Source organism: Lissotriton helveticus, chromosome 7, assembly GCF_964261635.1.
Source record: "Lissotriton helveticus chromosome 7, aLisHel1.1, whole genome shotgun sequence".
NCBI lineage: Eukaryota > Metazoa > Chordata > Amphibia > Caudata > Salamandridae > Lissotriton > Lissotriton helveticus.
The window spans coordinates 970,180,672-970,195,369 of NC_136068.1; the positions used below are offsets into that span (position 1 = coordinate 970,180,672).

Here is a 14,698-nt window from a genome sequence, read left to right on the forward strand (position 1 = left end):
GCTTTTCCATTGTGCTCCTTCATAAATTAACATAAATCTGCTCAAAGAATAGTATTAGGAATATGTATCGAGGACAGAGACAGAAAGCATTCAAAATAGTGCATTAAGAGTAGAAAATTGCAGTACAGAGATGGAAACGGAACAAAGAGGGTATTTAGAGAGAATAATGTGCAGAGAGAATATCCTGCTGGGAAAAAAATCAATACACGGAATGGAATAACAGGCCCACTCAGCAGGAAAATACTGCAGGTTTAATCTACCCACGCCAGGCACTACGTAGGCAAACTAACAGTGTCAGAAAGAAACCAAACACATACACGAAATACAACCCTCCCCCACCCTCCTGATCATCTTACTCAAGTAGACAAACAACTGTGGTCGGTGACCCATTCCATGAGACCAAGGCTGGAGGTACCTGAGCCAGACGGCGCTGCAAGGCCGAGCTAATGGCAAAACAGCAGTATTCAAAGCTCGGTCGGCATATCATAATGTAACGGAGCAGGAAAAGGCCCACTTTTGACGTACTGTGTCCAATCCCAAAGAAATCTCTTCAAGGAAACTGCTGCCCTGTAGAGAACCCCACACTTTCTTATTGGCCATTTCATCGCAAGCCAGTTTTAAGTGCAAAGCCCAGTTGTACAAAACGTAAACGTACCACTATTCCCAAGGCCTTCAGGATGTTCAGCTTACACATCGGACAAGTGCAGTGCTCGCTGAGCCACGGGTCGACACAGCCTTTGTGGAAAACATGCCTAGGAGAAAACAAAAGCTTCTCAGGTATAGGACAGAAGTATGTAATGCAATACAGGACATCACCACAGATGAGCAACGAGTCTTAGCATTGCAGTGCCAACATGAAAGGACTTCTACATGCACGCTTTACCAACTCTTTACACACGCACACAGAGGGGGAGAACGCACAGGATAACTCAGCATTCTAGGTCTTTCACCCTTGATTGTCAAGATTCTCCATAATACTCTATAGTGTGTGAGGGCACACGTTAGTTCAGTATTGAGGTAGGTGTATGCACAAGCAACTTCGAACCAGGGTGCATGAGGAGGAAGGAACAGACCTAAGTTAAGATAGGTGAAAAAGAACTGGGTAATAAAAGGTTATTAGATGACAGGATGACACAAGTAGTGGGTACACAGAAGTTTTGCAAGAGAAGTTCTGACTGGAATAAGAGGACTAGATACCAAGGTATCCACCACCATGAAGTTCCTCACCAGACAATTATGAATATGTATGATATAGGTTCTCTAGTTCACAAAAATATAACAATAGACACTCGGATAACTAGATTGACAAGTGGCCGGTTTATGAGTGCCAGGAAGTCGTGGAAACTTCGCTCTTCACAAAGGCAGGTGAAGTTGCTAGAATTCAACAAAGATGACGCCTATTCTGCCTGGCCAAGACTTTTTTGAGAGAAGGCACATACTGGACAGCAAGATTGAAGAGGTGACTTTCAAAGGAGGCAATCGGAAGGGAAAGATTGTTGACTGATGTTTTGGGCCTCTTTAGAATTAACTCGGAGTCAAGGAGCTTTAGCTGCTTGGTGCCAGTTAGCAGTGGTTTTAGTGTGAGATTGTGCATAGACGGCATCTTTTTCAGTTGGATTTTTTAGATTGTTGGAAAATGAGGCAGTATCTGTGAGGCCTGCACAAATAACATGTCACATTTGTCCTTCACTGGGAATCAAACACCCATTGTGGTGCTTGACTCTCAGAGGGTAGCGTTGCAGAGTAGTCTAAGGCTTACTCAAGGGAAGTGGTGTAGGCTAGTAATCACCATTTACCAGTACGCAGAAATAACACTCAATAGATTGTCCAGTCTGTACTTTGCTTTATAAAAGGTAGAGTACATATATTAAAACACACACACACACTACTCAATACTATGCACCAATTTACAAATATACATAGGCTGTTAGAATTACTTTGTGACATTGCATAACATTTCAACTCCTCCTGCAGGGGGGGTGGGGTCTAGTACCACCACTCCCATGTATGCACATCATCTTGCCCCATAATGCAGTGGGTTGACATAATTTGGAGCGAGAGCCTTGTCCTCTGGCACCATCCCAGTGGCGACCCACCCCATCATCTCAACAAGCATTTAAAAATAGGTACACCTGCCCTAGGGACACATAACCCTGACTGAGCATCTCATAATGCCCATACAGTATACACCTCTACATCTTTGGGGTTTTACAGTCTGGGCTGTTTTTCACCTAAAGCAGCAGAAAGAATACATGTTTAGACATCACTTTAAATGAAGTACTTCCCACGTCTGATAACAGTTGTAATGCATTGCAATTACAGCCCCTAAAAGGCATCACAGTTATACTCACAGGATTAAGCATATACAGCCAGACACCCTAGCAGGAAGGACTGGCAACATACCCCACTTGGCTTATAAATTCACATTACACACATGACTTGCAGTCCAACCATAGAAATAACATTGGTAAATGCACTTGTCGTGCAAATGCACCTCTTCACCTCTAGGGGATGTCCTTCTCCATACATCCCCAGCACAGACCTCCACTCATTGAGGCAATCCCTAATGCACCCCCAGCAGCAGAACAAAAGTTTCAGCCCCGGTTTGCTTTGACTGTAAGCTGAGCCCTTGAGGGATTCTTTTTTTGGAGTCCCCCAGAGACTTAGGTGGGGACTTGCCTGTTCGTGCTGTGGGAGGCAGCGTTGCTCCTGCAGCTCCCCCTGCACCTTTTCAGGCATGTGGCGGTGACCCTGTTCCCCTGGGGCCACCACCAACCGAAATACACAGGCTTCCAGGCAGGCTTCCATATGCCCGGCAAGGCATTATGGGGCGCTTCCTCCCTGGTCCATGCATATTATAGCAGCGGCTCTCCTGCTGCTCCAGAGAGAGCCGTGCTGCCCAGCTGGCTGCCTCACGCCACTTCAAGACCTCATTGGAGGGCCCGGTCCCACTCGGACTCCCAGGTGAGTTCTACAGCCCAGGAGCCCACTCCCGGCTGCTCTTCGAGGGCCCGGTCCCACCCAGGCCCCTCGCACCTCCTCCATGCCATGTGTTGGAGAGCCACCTGGGGAGCCCACCCCCAGTGGCTTTCGCCAGCTCCCTGCTCGACCCGCGCCCTCTGGGGCGGCCGTGGGAGCAGGCGCGTCCATTTTGGTCTGCCCGCTCTGGCGGTCAGACACGGAGGCGGCCTCTCTCTTGGTGGGTCTTCGGGAGAGTGCAACAGCGCTACCCCCGCCTTCCCACTGTCGCGGGGTATTGCGGCGGCACTCCACACTCCTTCTCCACCTCACGGGCGCCCAGAGTTGGGGATCCCAGGCCCCCCTCTGGGGCAACTTCACGGGGAGCACGACGGTGCTCCCCGACTTGGCTTTGGCGTCGGGGCCCAGAGTTAGGGTCCCAGCACCCGGAAGAATCTTTAATGGGAGCACAACGGTGCTCCGTGGCTTATCTTCGCCCACGAGGGGGTTGCACGACGGCACCCCCCCTCCTCTTCACCGCCATCACTGGGGACCGGAGTTGGAGTTCCCGGACCCCCAAACTTTCTTTAAGGGGGACGCGCCGGCGCTCCCCCCTCCACGGATGTCACCGTGGGCCAGGGTGGGCTCCTGGCACCCCTCATTAGCATTTTCACCGGGAGCGCGATGGCGCTCCCGGCTTTACTTCTTTCCGGGGCAGCCCACGGGACCTGACTCACCCCGGGGGCACAACATGGGCCGGCAGTGGAGCCCCACACGCTTCATCGGTCCTCGCAGAGGCCAAAGGTCGCTTACCTTCTGGACGGCATATCTCGGCCCCTAGGAGACCGAATGGCTCCATTCTGGCTCCTGGTGGCGTTCTCCAGCAAATGGGAGCACTTTCTTTTGCCCTCTTGGTCTCCAGGAGGGTGAACTCAGTAGGGAGCGCCTTCACTGGCGGCCTGCGCCAGTCTTTCGTCTGGCTCTCCTCTTGGGTGCTTCTTCTCCTTGTGTAGAGGCCCAGGCTTCTGCTCCATGGTCCTGGTTCTCCCTTGTGGCGCAAGTCAGGGTCCTGTGCCAGTCTGTAGGTTCTTCCTTCCAGCTGCCCCTGGTGCCAGGCTCCAGCACCAGTCTTTCTCAGCAGACCACACCCCAGAGAGAGCTCCTCTTCCTGTGCAAACTCTTTTTAAAAGAATTTTGAGGGGGCTGGCAGAAATAATCAAACTACGACACCTCACTTCTCTGCCCCTGCTCCCTCCTTCCTGCCTAGGCCTCTGGGTTAGTTCACAATGGCGTCGTCCAGGGGTCTCATGCCACATGGTCTCTGAAAGCCCATTCCCACCTTGCTGCCTTCTCTCCAGAGCAGATTGGTGCTTGGCACCAGGTGACAGCTGCTGATGGATTAACGTGTAGCTCAGCCCATCTTCTTGGAGAGGAGACTTCCCCCTTGGAATGCTTGCCGTAAAGGGCTTGGCCTCCGATGCTTCAGTTTGGGGAGGAGGTCATTATTCCAGCCTGGAAGGGTCCGCTTTTTTTTAACTCTGTGAAAGTTACTTTTTTTAACGGAGAACTCAGGCAGTGAAGCTTCCAATTATGTAACTATTAGCAGAGTCAAAAAGAAGGTATTAACGCTCACGGAGACAAGCACCAGCATGAAAAAAGAGATGAGGTATGTACATGCACATAATATTGCTTCTTTCTGACAGTTCAATTCCCAAACAGCTACATGCTGCCAATGACGCTCAAGAGAATTAATTGCCAAGAAAAACGCTCTGGTCTATAGTAGCCCTGGCCTTGCGTTTTTTTGGCCAGAGCATTTATTTCTGTGGCATTTGTGCAGCATATCCTAAAACAAGAGCATTTCAGCCAGGTAAATTCAGCTGAATTCCCATATTTCATCTGCACTTCTCAGCTAATGTCTTCAGATTGTGCCTGATGAAATATTTAACTAAGGCTTAATATCTTGTTTGGTAACCCCTTTCACACTGTGGTGCTCATGCTATACATTTGAATTTAGGAACCAGAACTGCCCGAGTTGTTTCCAACAACAAAAAGAACCCAGTTGCACAGCGTGACCACGACATGCCCAGTGGCTCATGCACCAACAATTCCGAGCAAGGGAAGCAAGGAACAGGGTTTATATCAGTGGGTAGGCTGTGGCGCCTGCAACGGGTGTATTCGTGGGACGGTGCCTACAGGAAGGGGTTGACCCTGAACCCCCTGAGTTACAGACCAGAGGTCTAATACATTTGATGAGGGCCTGTGCACACGTCTATATTACATTACAGAGTAAGTACTCTGTCTCTAGAGATCCGACAAACAAGTACAGTAGATGCATATACTTTAGGAAACAATAAGCATTCAGAAGTTGCTTTATGTTCTTCTTTATTCTTGAACGGTTGCTCAGCCAACACTTGTTTCGTCTGGGGCAGTGACCCAAGACTTCATCAGGGCTGAAAGGATATGCAATAAAAAACCTAGACCATTGACCATACTCACCCCTTTCAGTGTGCAGCCCAGTTGTTGAGTGTGAATCTCAACCTCTTTTTTTCTCTCCACTCACCACGCAGCTCTTCTGGCTTATCTTTTACTCTCGCTTTTTCTCTCTCTCTCTCTCTCTTTACATTTCTTTTGCTCCCTCTTTCCCTCAGCTGTTCTCCCTCTGGAGGTACTTCTCCCTCCCTCCCTTTTTTCCTATCGCTTACCACACCATGTCGGGTTCTAACTCTCCGTAGTAATGCATGTTCGCACTCCACCACTTCCACTCGTGTGTAATATTACTATGTTTGATCAGTCATCGGGTCTCATCACCCCACACCTTGAAGATGTATACACACCATCATGTCACGATGTGCTCACCATGGGTGCTCACCCATCCACAGTTGTCGCCAAGGACAGTATCATGTGATTACTGTCATAACCATGTGACTTGGACACTGTTTTTAATGCATATATTTTCAGCCCTGGCGAAACACATGTTGGCTGGGCAAACGTTCAAGAATAAAGAACATAAAACAACTTCTGAATGCTTATTGTTTCCTAAAGTATATGCATCTACTGTACTTGTTTGTCGGATCTCTAGAGACAGATGGCTTATTCGGTAGCGTAATATAGATGTGTGCACAGGACTTCATAAAATTCAGAGCAGGGTCAGCCTATAGCAACTGCGCAACGGCCACTCTAAGGGATGCAGGAAGGATAACTGTGGCCAGACTAAGAAGAAAATAAGACTTGAATCCAACTTGCATTCACCCACAGGCCTTTATTGATGCCTATGAGGCTCTCTACAGTATGTGCTTAGTATGTCTTGAATACAGCAAACCAGAGGCTGCCTGGGAAGCCCTGCTTAGGTGCAGGTGGACGTGCTGAGTGATGGTGTGCAGTGGGACTCGAATATCCTCTAAGTGGTACGCCTCATTAGGACTCACTACAGACCCCATAAACTGTCCTGGAGAACTCATCGGAGGACTACAGATGTATATCAATGAGTGTATAGAAACAGTGGGCTTTGGGTCACCGCCGCACCTCTTTTAGTCATCGGCTTTCATGTGTCTTTCATGATTTGGTATTATTTTGATGGGTGTGGAAGGTTACTTTGTTCCATTACTGTTACACGTTTTGGTGATGGGTTTGAAGCAGGCCTAGCACCTCGTTTCCCTCCCCCTGTCTCCATAACACCCCTATCTTCGCAAATGTTTGCCATCTTGCGCTCACCTGCTGTCACACTGTTATTGTTGTCCCAAGCTGCGTCATCCATCCCCAACTGCTCCCCAATCCCTCACCTGCTTCCTGGCACTACATAATAGAGACTGTTCGGCTTGTGGCACACCTTGCAATACCTTCTACCAAACCGCTACAGAGCTTGGTTTTCTAGTAATAGAATCCATGTAGTTTATACACGCAAGTGACTGGTACTACCTAAGAACATTAGGGTGACTTCTTCCAGAATACAGAGTGGCACTCAGAGCCATTATAATGGCTATCATCAAGCATTAGCATATTTGTTAAGAGCAGAGAAAACTACCAACCAAAAAAATATTACACTTGCAAAAGAGAACAAGCAAATGGAAATGTTGCTATGATCCGGCAAGCATAACCTCATCGCTGCTAGAGAGTTTCCCCTGCTGTGCTGGACAGCAATAAAAACGGGTGTGGTCATGACGAGCTCAGCTCGTCATGAGCACCTGAGAGGTATATGCCATGACGAGCTGAGCTCGTCATGAGCACCGAAGGGGTTAAAACTAAAGCACAGTGGAGATTTTGCAATGCAACTTCGTCTCCTCTGTTCATCATTCCCTGGCGCACTGAGATTGAGGGACATTGGTGTACATCCGTGGGACCTCCAGTGTCGCCATAAGGTACTATAAGCAGTTTTGTAAAGGGCTGGTCTCTGATTAGAGGAGACTCCAGAAAAGGCCTAATAATTGCAATCTGCATCAGGAAAGTAATGTAATCACACAAACTCAAGCCTGCTATGCCTAGAAACGAAACCCACAAAAAGTAAAGAAGATGAGAATAATGCAAGGAAGGACAAATTTAGATCGGGAAAATTAATTTACAATTGGGGCAGTGGGAGTGACTGTGTAGCTTAAAAAAGAAATCATTTTGTCCTCTTTCACCAAAAGGACAGAGAAATAAAATATTGGACTGCCTTACATTTTTTTCTCCAAACCTTGTTTCCTGATGGTTCCAATTCAAGGCCATCAAAGTCAGAATGTGCATTTGAATATAAAATAAAACAAAAGGGGAGTAAACAATATAAAACAGGTACATATTATTAATTGAGAATGGTAAAAAACACTCTGAGGTAATAAAAAAAATGGAGGTGGTGAACAAGTTACCTATATAATAATATATCTGCAAAATACATATATTAGTTATAGATTCCTTACCTTAGAATTACCCCCAGGCGTCAGACTGGATCCGGAGAATTTTCTTCAGCAGTACCCCTGCGTGTCGGTAGGTGGCATCGGTCGACTCCGCGTTCGGCGTCGTGATCGCCGGGATGACGTTGCGGTATCTACTTAGACGCAGCCCCTGCGTGCTGATGTCAGTTCTTTACACAACATTCCACGCCTGAAGCGCAGAGCCATGCAAGACATTGACCACTGGTGCACAAAACCAGGGCCCTGAAAAGGAGTCCCTAACTCTAGAAGTCAGCTCGCAGAACGGAGAGGATGGGTGGGGCGGTAAGGAATCTATAAGTAATATATGTCTCTTACATATATATCGTTATGTAAGTAACTTGTTCATCTGAAAGAGACTATTAGTTATAGATTCCTTACCTTGGAATAGATAACCCAGCAATAACAACCCTGGAGTTGGGTCTGCGAACTAAGTTACCACCAGAAAGTCCTGGAGAACTGAACGGCCTAAGAAGCAGTCTCTCTGGGTTGGACTATCCAGGCAGTAATGTTTAGTGAACGTGTGCAGTGATGCCCACGTGGCTGCATGACAGATTTCACTGAGAGGAACTCCATGTCCCAAAGCGGTAGGGGATGCCGTCGCCCTGGAGGAATGGGTGCGCAGTCCTACCGGAGGCTCCTTTTTTGCCAAGGAGTAGCAGATCTTAATGCAAATAACGACCCATCGAGAGATGATCCATTTTTGCACAGCCCGACCTTTCTTGGCGCCCACATAGCCAACAAAGAGTTGATCGTACACATGGATTTATTTTGTGCAATACAAATAAAAGGATAGCGCACGCTTTGGATCCAGGCGGCGGATTCTCTCCTCCTCCTTGGAAGGATGCGGGTGCGGGAAGAAGGTGGGCAAAGTGATGGTCTGTCCTATGTGGAAAGAGATAACCACTTTGGGAAGAAAAGAAGGTCTAGTTCGGAGGACAACCTTGTCCGGATGAACAGCAAGGAACGGAGGTTTAGAAGAAAGAGCTTCAAGCTCACTCACCGTGCGAGCAGAAGTGATGGCAACCAGAAAAGCAGTCTTTAAAGTCAAGATAATGAGAAGACAATTATGTAGTGGCTCAAAAGGAGCACACATAAGGTAAATTAAGACCAGATTCAAGCCCCACTGGGGCATTACGAAAGGAATAGAAGGAAAGAGGTGAGTAATGCCCTTAAGAAACCTATTTACAATAGGGGACTTGAAAAGAGAAGGCTGATCTGGAAGGCAAAGAAAGGCCGAAATGGCCGAAAGATAGCCTTTGAGGGTGCCCAGAGCAGAGCCCTGCTGGACTACAGAAAGAAGGAAGAGGAGAACCTCTGAAAGAGGGGCAGAGAGGGGATCCACATCCTTTGCTGTGCACCATGCCACAAATTTGTTTCCTGGCTGCTAAGAAAGCATTACAGACTTCGGGAGGAAGGTCGAAAGCTGTCAACTGTCGCCGCTCAATCTCCATGCAAGGAGGTGGAGGCTGGACAGATTCGGGTGGAGGACCGTCCCCTGCTGCTGCGACAAATCAAAGGATCGATGACCATGTTCAAGACCTCGGGATACCAGACTCTCAATGCCCAATCCGGAACCACAAGAATGACTTGGGCCCCGTCACGCTTGATCTTCTTCAGCACTCTGGGCAGAAGTTGTATGGGCGGAAAGGCGTATAGAAGGTCGCAATTCCACTCGAGATGAAAAGTGTTGGCAAGCAAGTGCCGCCTTGGAAATTCAAATGTGCAGAACTGCTGACATTGTGCGTTCTCTTCTGTGGCAATCAGATCTAACCAAAGCTCTCCCCATTGCTGAAAGAGAACTTGCACCATCTCCGAGTGAAGATGCCATTCATGATCCATCATGCACCTGCCACAGAGTTCGTCGCACTGGCGTACAGTGAACCTGCCAGGTGTTAAACCACCAGGGACATGCCCTGATGTTCCAGCATGTCCAAGGATGAAGAGCCTCTTGACATAGGGTCCACGACCCCACCCCGCCCTGTTTGTTGCAGTACCACATGGTGGTGGTGTTGTCCGTGAACACCCGCACTACTCTTCCCCTGACAGAGGGAAGGAATGCCTTCAGTGCAAGAAGAATCGCCCGGCGCTCCATAAGGTTGCTATGGAGCCCGGACTCCGCTGGAGACAAGAGGCCATCTCTTCGCCCATGTGGCTGCCCCATCCCAGATGTGATGCATCTGTAAATACTGTGGCATGATCCACCAGCAGGATGCAGGAGGCCATGAGGCCCTGCAGCCTCAGGGTCATTCTCACTGAAACCCGGGATAGAGGCTTAAACATCGGAATCATAGCCTGAATATCCCGGACTCACTGCTCGGGAGGATAAGCCAGAAACTGTGCAGTATCCAGAACCGCTCAGATGAAAAGAAGCTTCTGAGAGGGAATCAGGTGTAACTTTGGTACGTTGATAATGAACCCCAGCGAATGCAGTAGGTCTGCCGTTGTCTGGAGTTGGGAGGTGACAGCCTCTGTGAGATCGCCTTCAACAGCCAGTCATCGAGATAGAGGAAGACTGGAACCCCTGAGACGCGGAGATGAGCTGCGACCACCGCCATCACTTTCGTGAATACATGAGGGGCGCTGGTAAGGCCAAAGGGAAGCACGGTAAACTGGAAATGCTTGTGGCCTACGTGAACGGTAGGTAACGCCTGTGGGCTGGCAGGACGGGAATGTGGGAACAGGTGTCCAGCAAGTCCAACTCTACCATCCAGTCTCCAGGATCGAGGGCAGACAGAACCTGAGCCAAAGTCAACATTTTGAACTTCTCCTTCCAGAGGAAGCGGTTGACGTCCCCGAGGTCTAAGATAGGATGCAGGCCTTTGTCCTTCTTGGGAACCAGGAAGTAGTGGGATTAGGAAGCACAACCTACTACTGGCAGAGGGATGTGCTCAATAGCCCCTTTGGCCAAAACGACTGTAAAATGATCCTCCGACATGGGATGGAATGCTGGTGGCATGGAGGGAGGAGTAGTCTCGAAGGGGAGGGAGTAGGCCCTTCGGACTATCTGCAAAACCCACCTGTCTGACGTGATGTTGTGCCAGTGGGTGAGGTGATGGCAAACCCTGCCGCCTACTGGCAACTGGTGGCCCTGAAAGGTCAGTGTAGGAAATTTGGAGGCTGCTGCAGAGGGGGCACTGGTGGACTGGCCCGCCCTCTGGCCCCCAGAGCACGTCCCAAGCCGCACAGAGGCTGGGTAGCTTGCGCCGGGCTGTGACCCTGGGTGGAACGTGGCAGGGCACCCCTTCCGTAGCCAAGAAAGGGGCGAAAGGCAGACTACGTGGGGCGAGAAGTAGCTGTGAGGCCCAAGGACCTGGCCGTAGCCCGGGAGTCCTTAAAGCGCTTGAGCGCACTGTCCGCCTTGTCACCATCTGGCGACGGCCCTCAAAGGGCATGTCCAAAAGGGTAGATTGGACAACCACAGAGAAGCCAGTGGACTTCAGCCAGGCGTAGCACCTCAGGGCTAATGACGTAGAAATCGTTCTACCCACCTAGTCAGTGGTGTCCAGCCCACATCGAATGGCGAACTTCGCTGCATCTCTACCTCTGCATCTGCACGGGAGAGTGTGACCCGGGCCACCTCCGGGCACTGTGTCAGCACCTGCGCAACCGTGTCCCACACGGAGTAGGTGTAACGGCGCAAGAGACATGCGGTGTTCACCGACCGCAGTCCTAAGCTGGCAGAAGAAAACATCTTCCAAAGATGACCCAGCTTCTTGGATTCCCTATCTGGGGGAGCAGTAGGGGACGTTAAAGCTTGGACCACCAAGCTCTCAGGGGTAAGATGTTGAGAGAGGAACATGGGGTCGCCCGGAGCTGGGCGGTGGCATCGGGTGATCATCCTATTCACAGGAGCCCCTGTGCTGGGCTTGGACCAGGTACCCAGAAGGATGTCTGCGAGGGCCTCATTGAACGGCAGAGGGGCTCCGAAGAGACAGTTGCCGGCTAAAGTACTTCAGTCAGGAGGTTAGTCCTGACTGCCACCGAAGCTCAATGCCCAAGGCCTCAGCAGCTCTCCGCAACACCACAGCGTAGGATGCTCCCTCCTCCGTGGCCACGGTAGGAGGAGAAAGCATACCAAGGTTTGGGGAGGGATTCAGACCACTGGCAACACCCAACTCCTCTCTCCAGTCCGGCTCTTTAAGCTGGTCTGCCAAGGGGTCAACAGACCCCTCCCAGTCCTCCTCACCTTCCTCTGGCTTCCACTCAGGGAGATAAAGAATGGCAGGGTAGAATAGTGGTACAAAAGTACCAGTCGACGCTGGTCTGGCTCCGTGTCCAAGTCGAAGGGGAGGCAGGGGTTGACGCCGGCTGGGGAAACAACCAGCGTCAGAGGGTGTGTCGTCGTCATTGGAGTCGGTGCCAGCGGAGGTGTCATGAGGTCGACCGGCATCGATCCAGGCCTGGATCGCTGGGGGCCCTGCTGCGCCAGAGCTGCTGGCATCAAAGGGCTAGTACCCCCAGCCGAGTCCGGCGGAGTCGGGCTGCCTGAAAATGGAATGGAGGGCTTTGTAAAATGTACGAAGTTGGGCAGGGGTCGCTCTGGCTTCCAGGAAGGGAGGGAAGGGAGGAGCTGACCCTAGAGGTTCCGCGGGCGGAGCTGAAGGAAGACAACCTTCTGAGTCCCGTCGGCCGGTGAAGAGGCAAAGAGCGATGGTGCTTCTTCGCCTTCTTTTTGTGCTTCAACTTACCCGATGACTAAGACTTCAAGGCAGAATGATCGTGGTGACTCCGCGACTGGTCCCGCGACTTCCATCTCGACCAGGACCTCGAGAGGCGCGGAGCTGACTGCCGGGTCTCCAGAAGCTTTCGGGACCGCTCCCGCAAAGACGTCAGGGTCATGGCCCGACAGTCGGAGCACGACTTCGGGTCGTGGTTGAGCTCCAGGCACACAAGGTGTGGGTCCATAACCGACAACAACTTGTGACAGGAGTCACAAGGTTTAAAGCCGGTCTGATGATGTGACATCCATGTGCACCAGGAGTTGAACGACTCGAAAGATGTAGACAAAAAGTCAAAAAAGTATTAGTCCAAAAATGAGTAAGGGTACCGCTCTCTCCGGATCTGCGCTGACTGGTGTGGAAAAAGAAAGAACTGACATCAGCGTGCTGGGTCGGCGTCTAAGTAGATACTGCGATGTCTTCCCGGCTATCTCGATGCTGGTGACGAAAGCGGAGTCAACTGATGCCACCTACCGATGCACAGGGGTACTGCTGAAGAAATATTCTCAGGGTCCAGTCTGACGCCTGGAGGTAATTCTAAGGTAAGGAATCTATAACTAATAGAGTCTTTCAGATAGAATCGTTATTTTTGTTGAATATAAGCTTGACACATTTTATTGACTGGACACATACATGATCCTGTGGAAGGGCATGCATGGATTTCTTTAGGAATACTTAATTTGTTTTTCATGCACTTCTTACGAAAGGATGAATATGATTGTTGTGCAACCTATGTCTTAAAGTATTTAACTTCAGCGAATGATTTACTTCAGAGGCCTTCCTGGGGGCTTGATTCTCCCAGACCTTTTTTGGTTAACCTAGGGACAGTGGATGAGATGGAGCACAGAGAGCTTAAAGATATATACAGTATTTGGTAAGGCTCAAAAATAGAGAGAGAGTACCAAATAAACTATCAGAAGGTTGTCAAGAAAGTTATTCGTTCGTTGAATTTACGCTGATATGATGTAGTTACCATTTTGAAAGAGGAAATGGGAGGTAACCCTTAACCTGCAGTGATTCAGCCACTATCAACAATTTGCGTTTCCTATGGCAGATTACAGTTGGATCCAGCTTGCAATGAAACGTGCAGGCTGACTTAGGCATTTTGGCTTTTATTTACGAAAAACGAGTTCTTTGGAAGTAGTGTCAGCAATATTCAGGTTTTGTCCATGTAGACTAAGAGATTGGGGATTTACATTACATTAATCTTTATGAGTGTTTTGGTACATCTGGAAAAACTCCTTTTATTGGACTGCTTTTGGTGGCAAGTGTTGCATCTGTCTGTCTTTGTACACCATGCAATAGCCCTAGCTTGTTTGCAGATCCAAGACATAAAATACTTGGTATTTTTGCACATGGAAAGTTTGGAGATTATGTTTTCATTGACAAGGCAACCTGGACCCCAATATATCCAGTACAGTGTCATAACTTCACAAGAATTTTCCCCACACCTCCCCAGCGTATTGGATATAGTCAGGTTCACATAGTATACATCTAATACACATTTGCATTCACTAGTAAGCCATTGTATGCTTCTACATTTTTTTTTCATCAACACCAAATCAGTACAGTTGACTAAAATGCAAACCTGAGCAATCTCGGTGAACTTGGACAGGATAACGCCACTTAAACCCCGCCAAAGGCTGTATTATACTTTCATGTTTACCCTTATATCATTTAACTCCAATGTCAGCTTTTCCTTCGTTATTAACAACTATAATTTACATGAACATTCATGGATGGTCAGGATCACTTTAGTTTTCCATTTCTGAGCGATTAGTTGTGTAGCAGCCATTAACATATTTGTAACCAATCTTCAGTCTATTACAAACAGCTGTCTCATTTCAAATAGTATTAGGATTTACAATATCGCAGTTTGATCAGAATTCAATAGCTATCCCAATATATTCCTCCTATGGCTTATGATTTCCTTCCTGTAAATTTGCATGTGTGGACAAGACATTCAAATATGCAGATGATCTACGTCATGTACACATTCGCGACAACCTTTCTCCTCTACATTACTGTACATATGTTTCAGCTTCATTGGGTGATGTGTCATAACACCATATGTTTATACATTGATTCCCTGTTTTGCACACTTGTACATAAAGACAG

The 14,698-nt window shown here is 48.9% G+C and overlaps 1 protein-coding gene across 13 annotated transcripts in view; it reads right to left on the minus strand.

Moving 5' to 3' along the window:
• RNF130 (ring finger protein 130) overlaps positions 1 to 14,698 on the minus strand; it is a 684,518-nt gene that overhangs the window by 133,396 nt on the left and 536,424 nt on the right. For all 13 annotated transcript variants that reach the window (XM_078653555.1, XM_078653553.1, XM_078653551.1 and 10 more), the window contains one exon: positions 656 to 752. In XM_078653555.1, the coding sequence (XP_078509681.1) occupies positions 656 to 752 (97 nt within the window). The remainder of the gene's footprint in view (positions 1 to 655; positions 753 to 14,698) is intronic.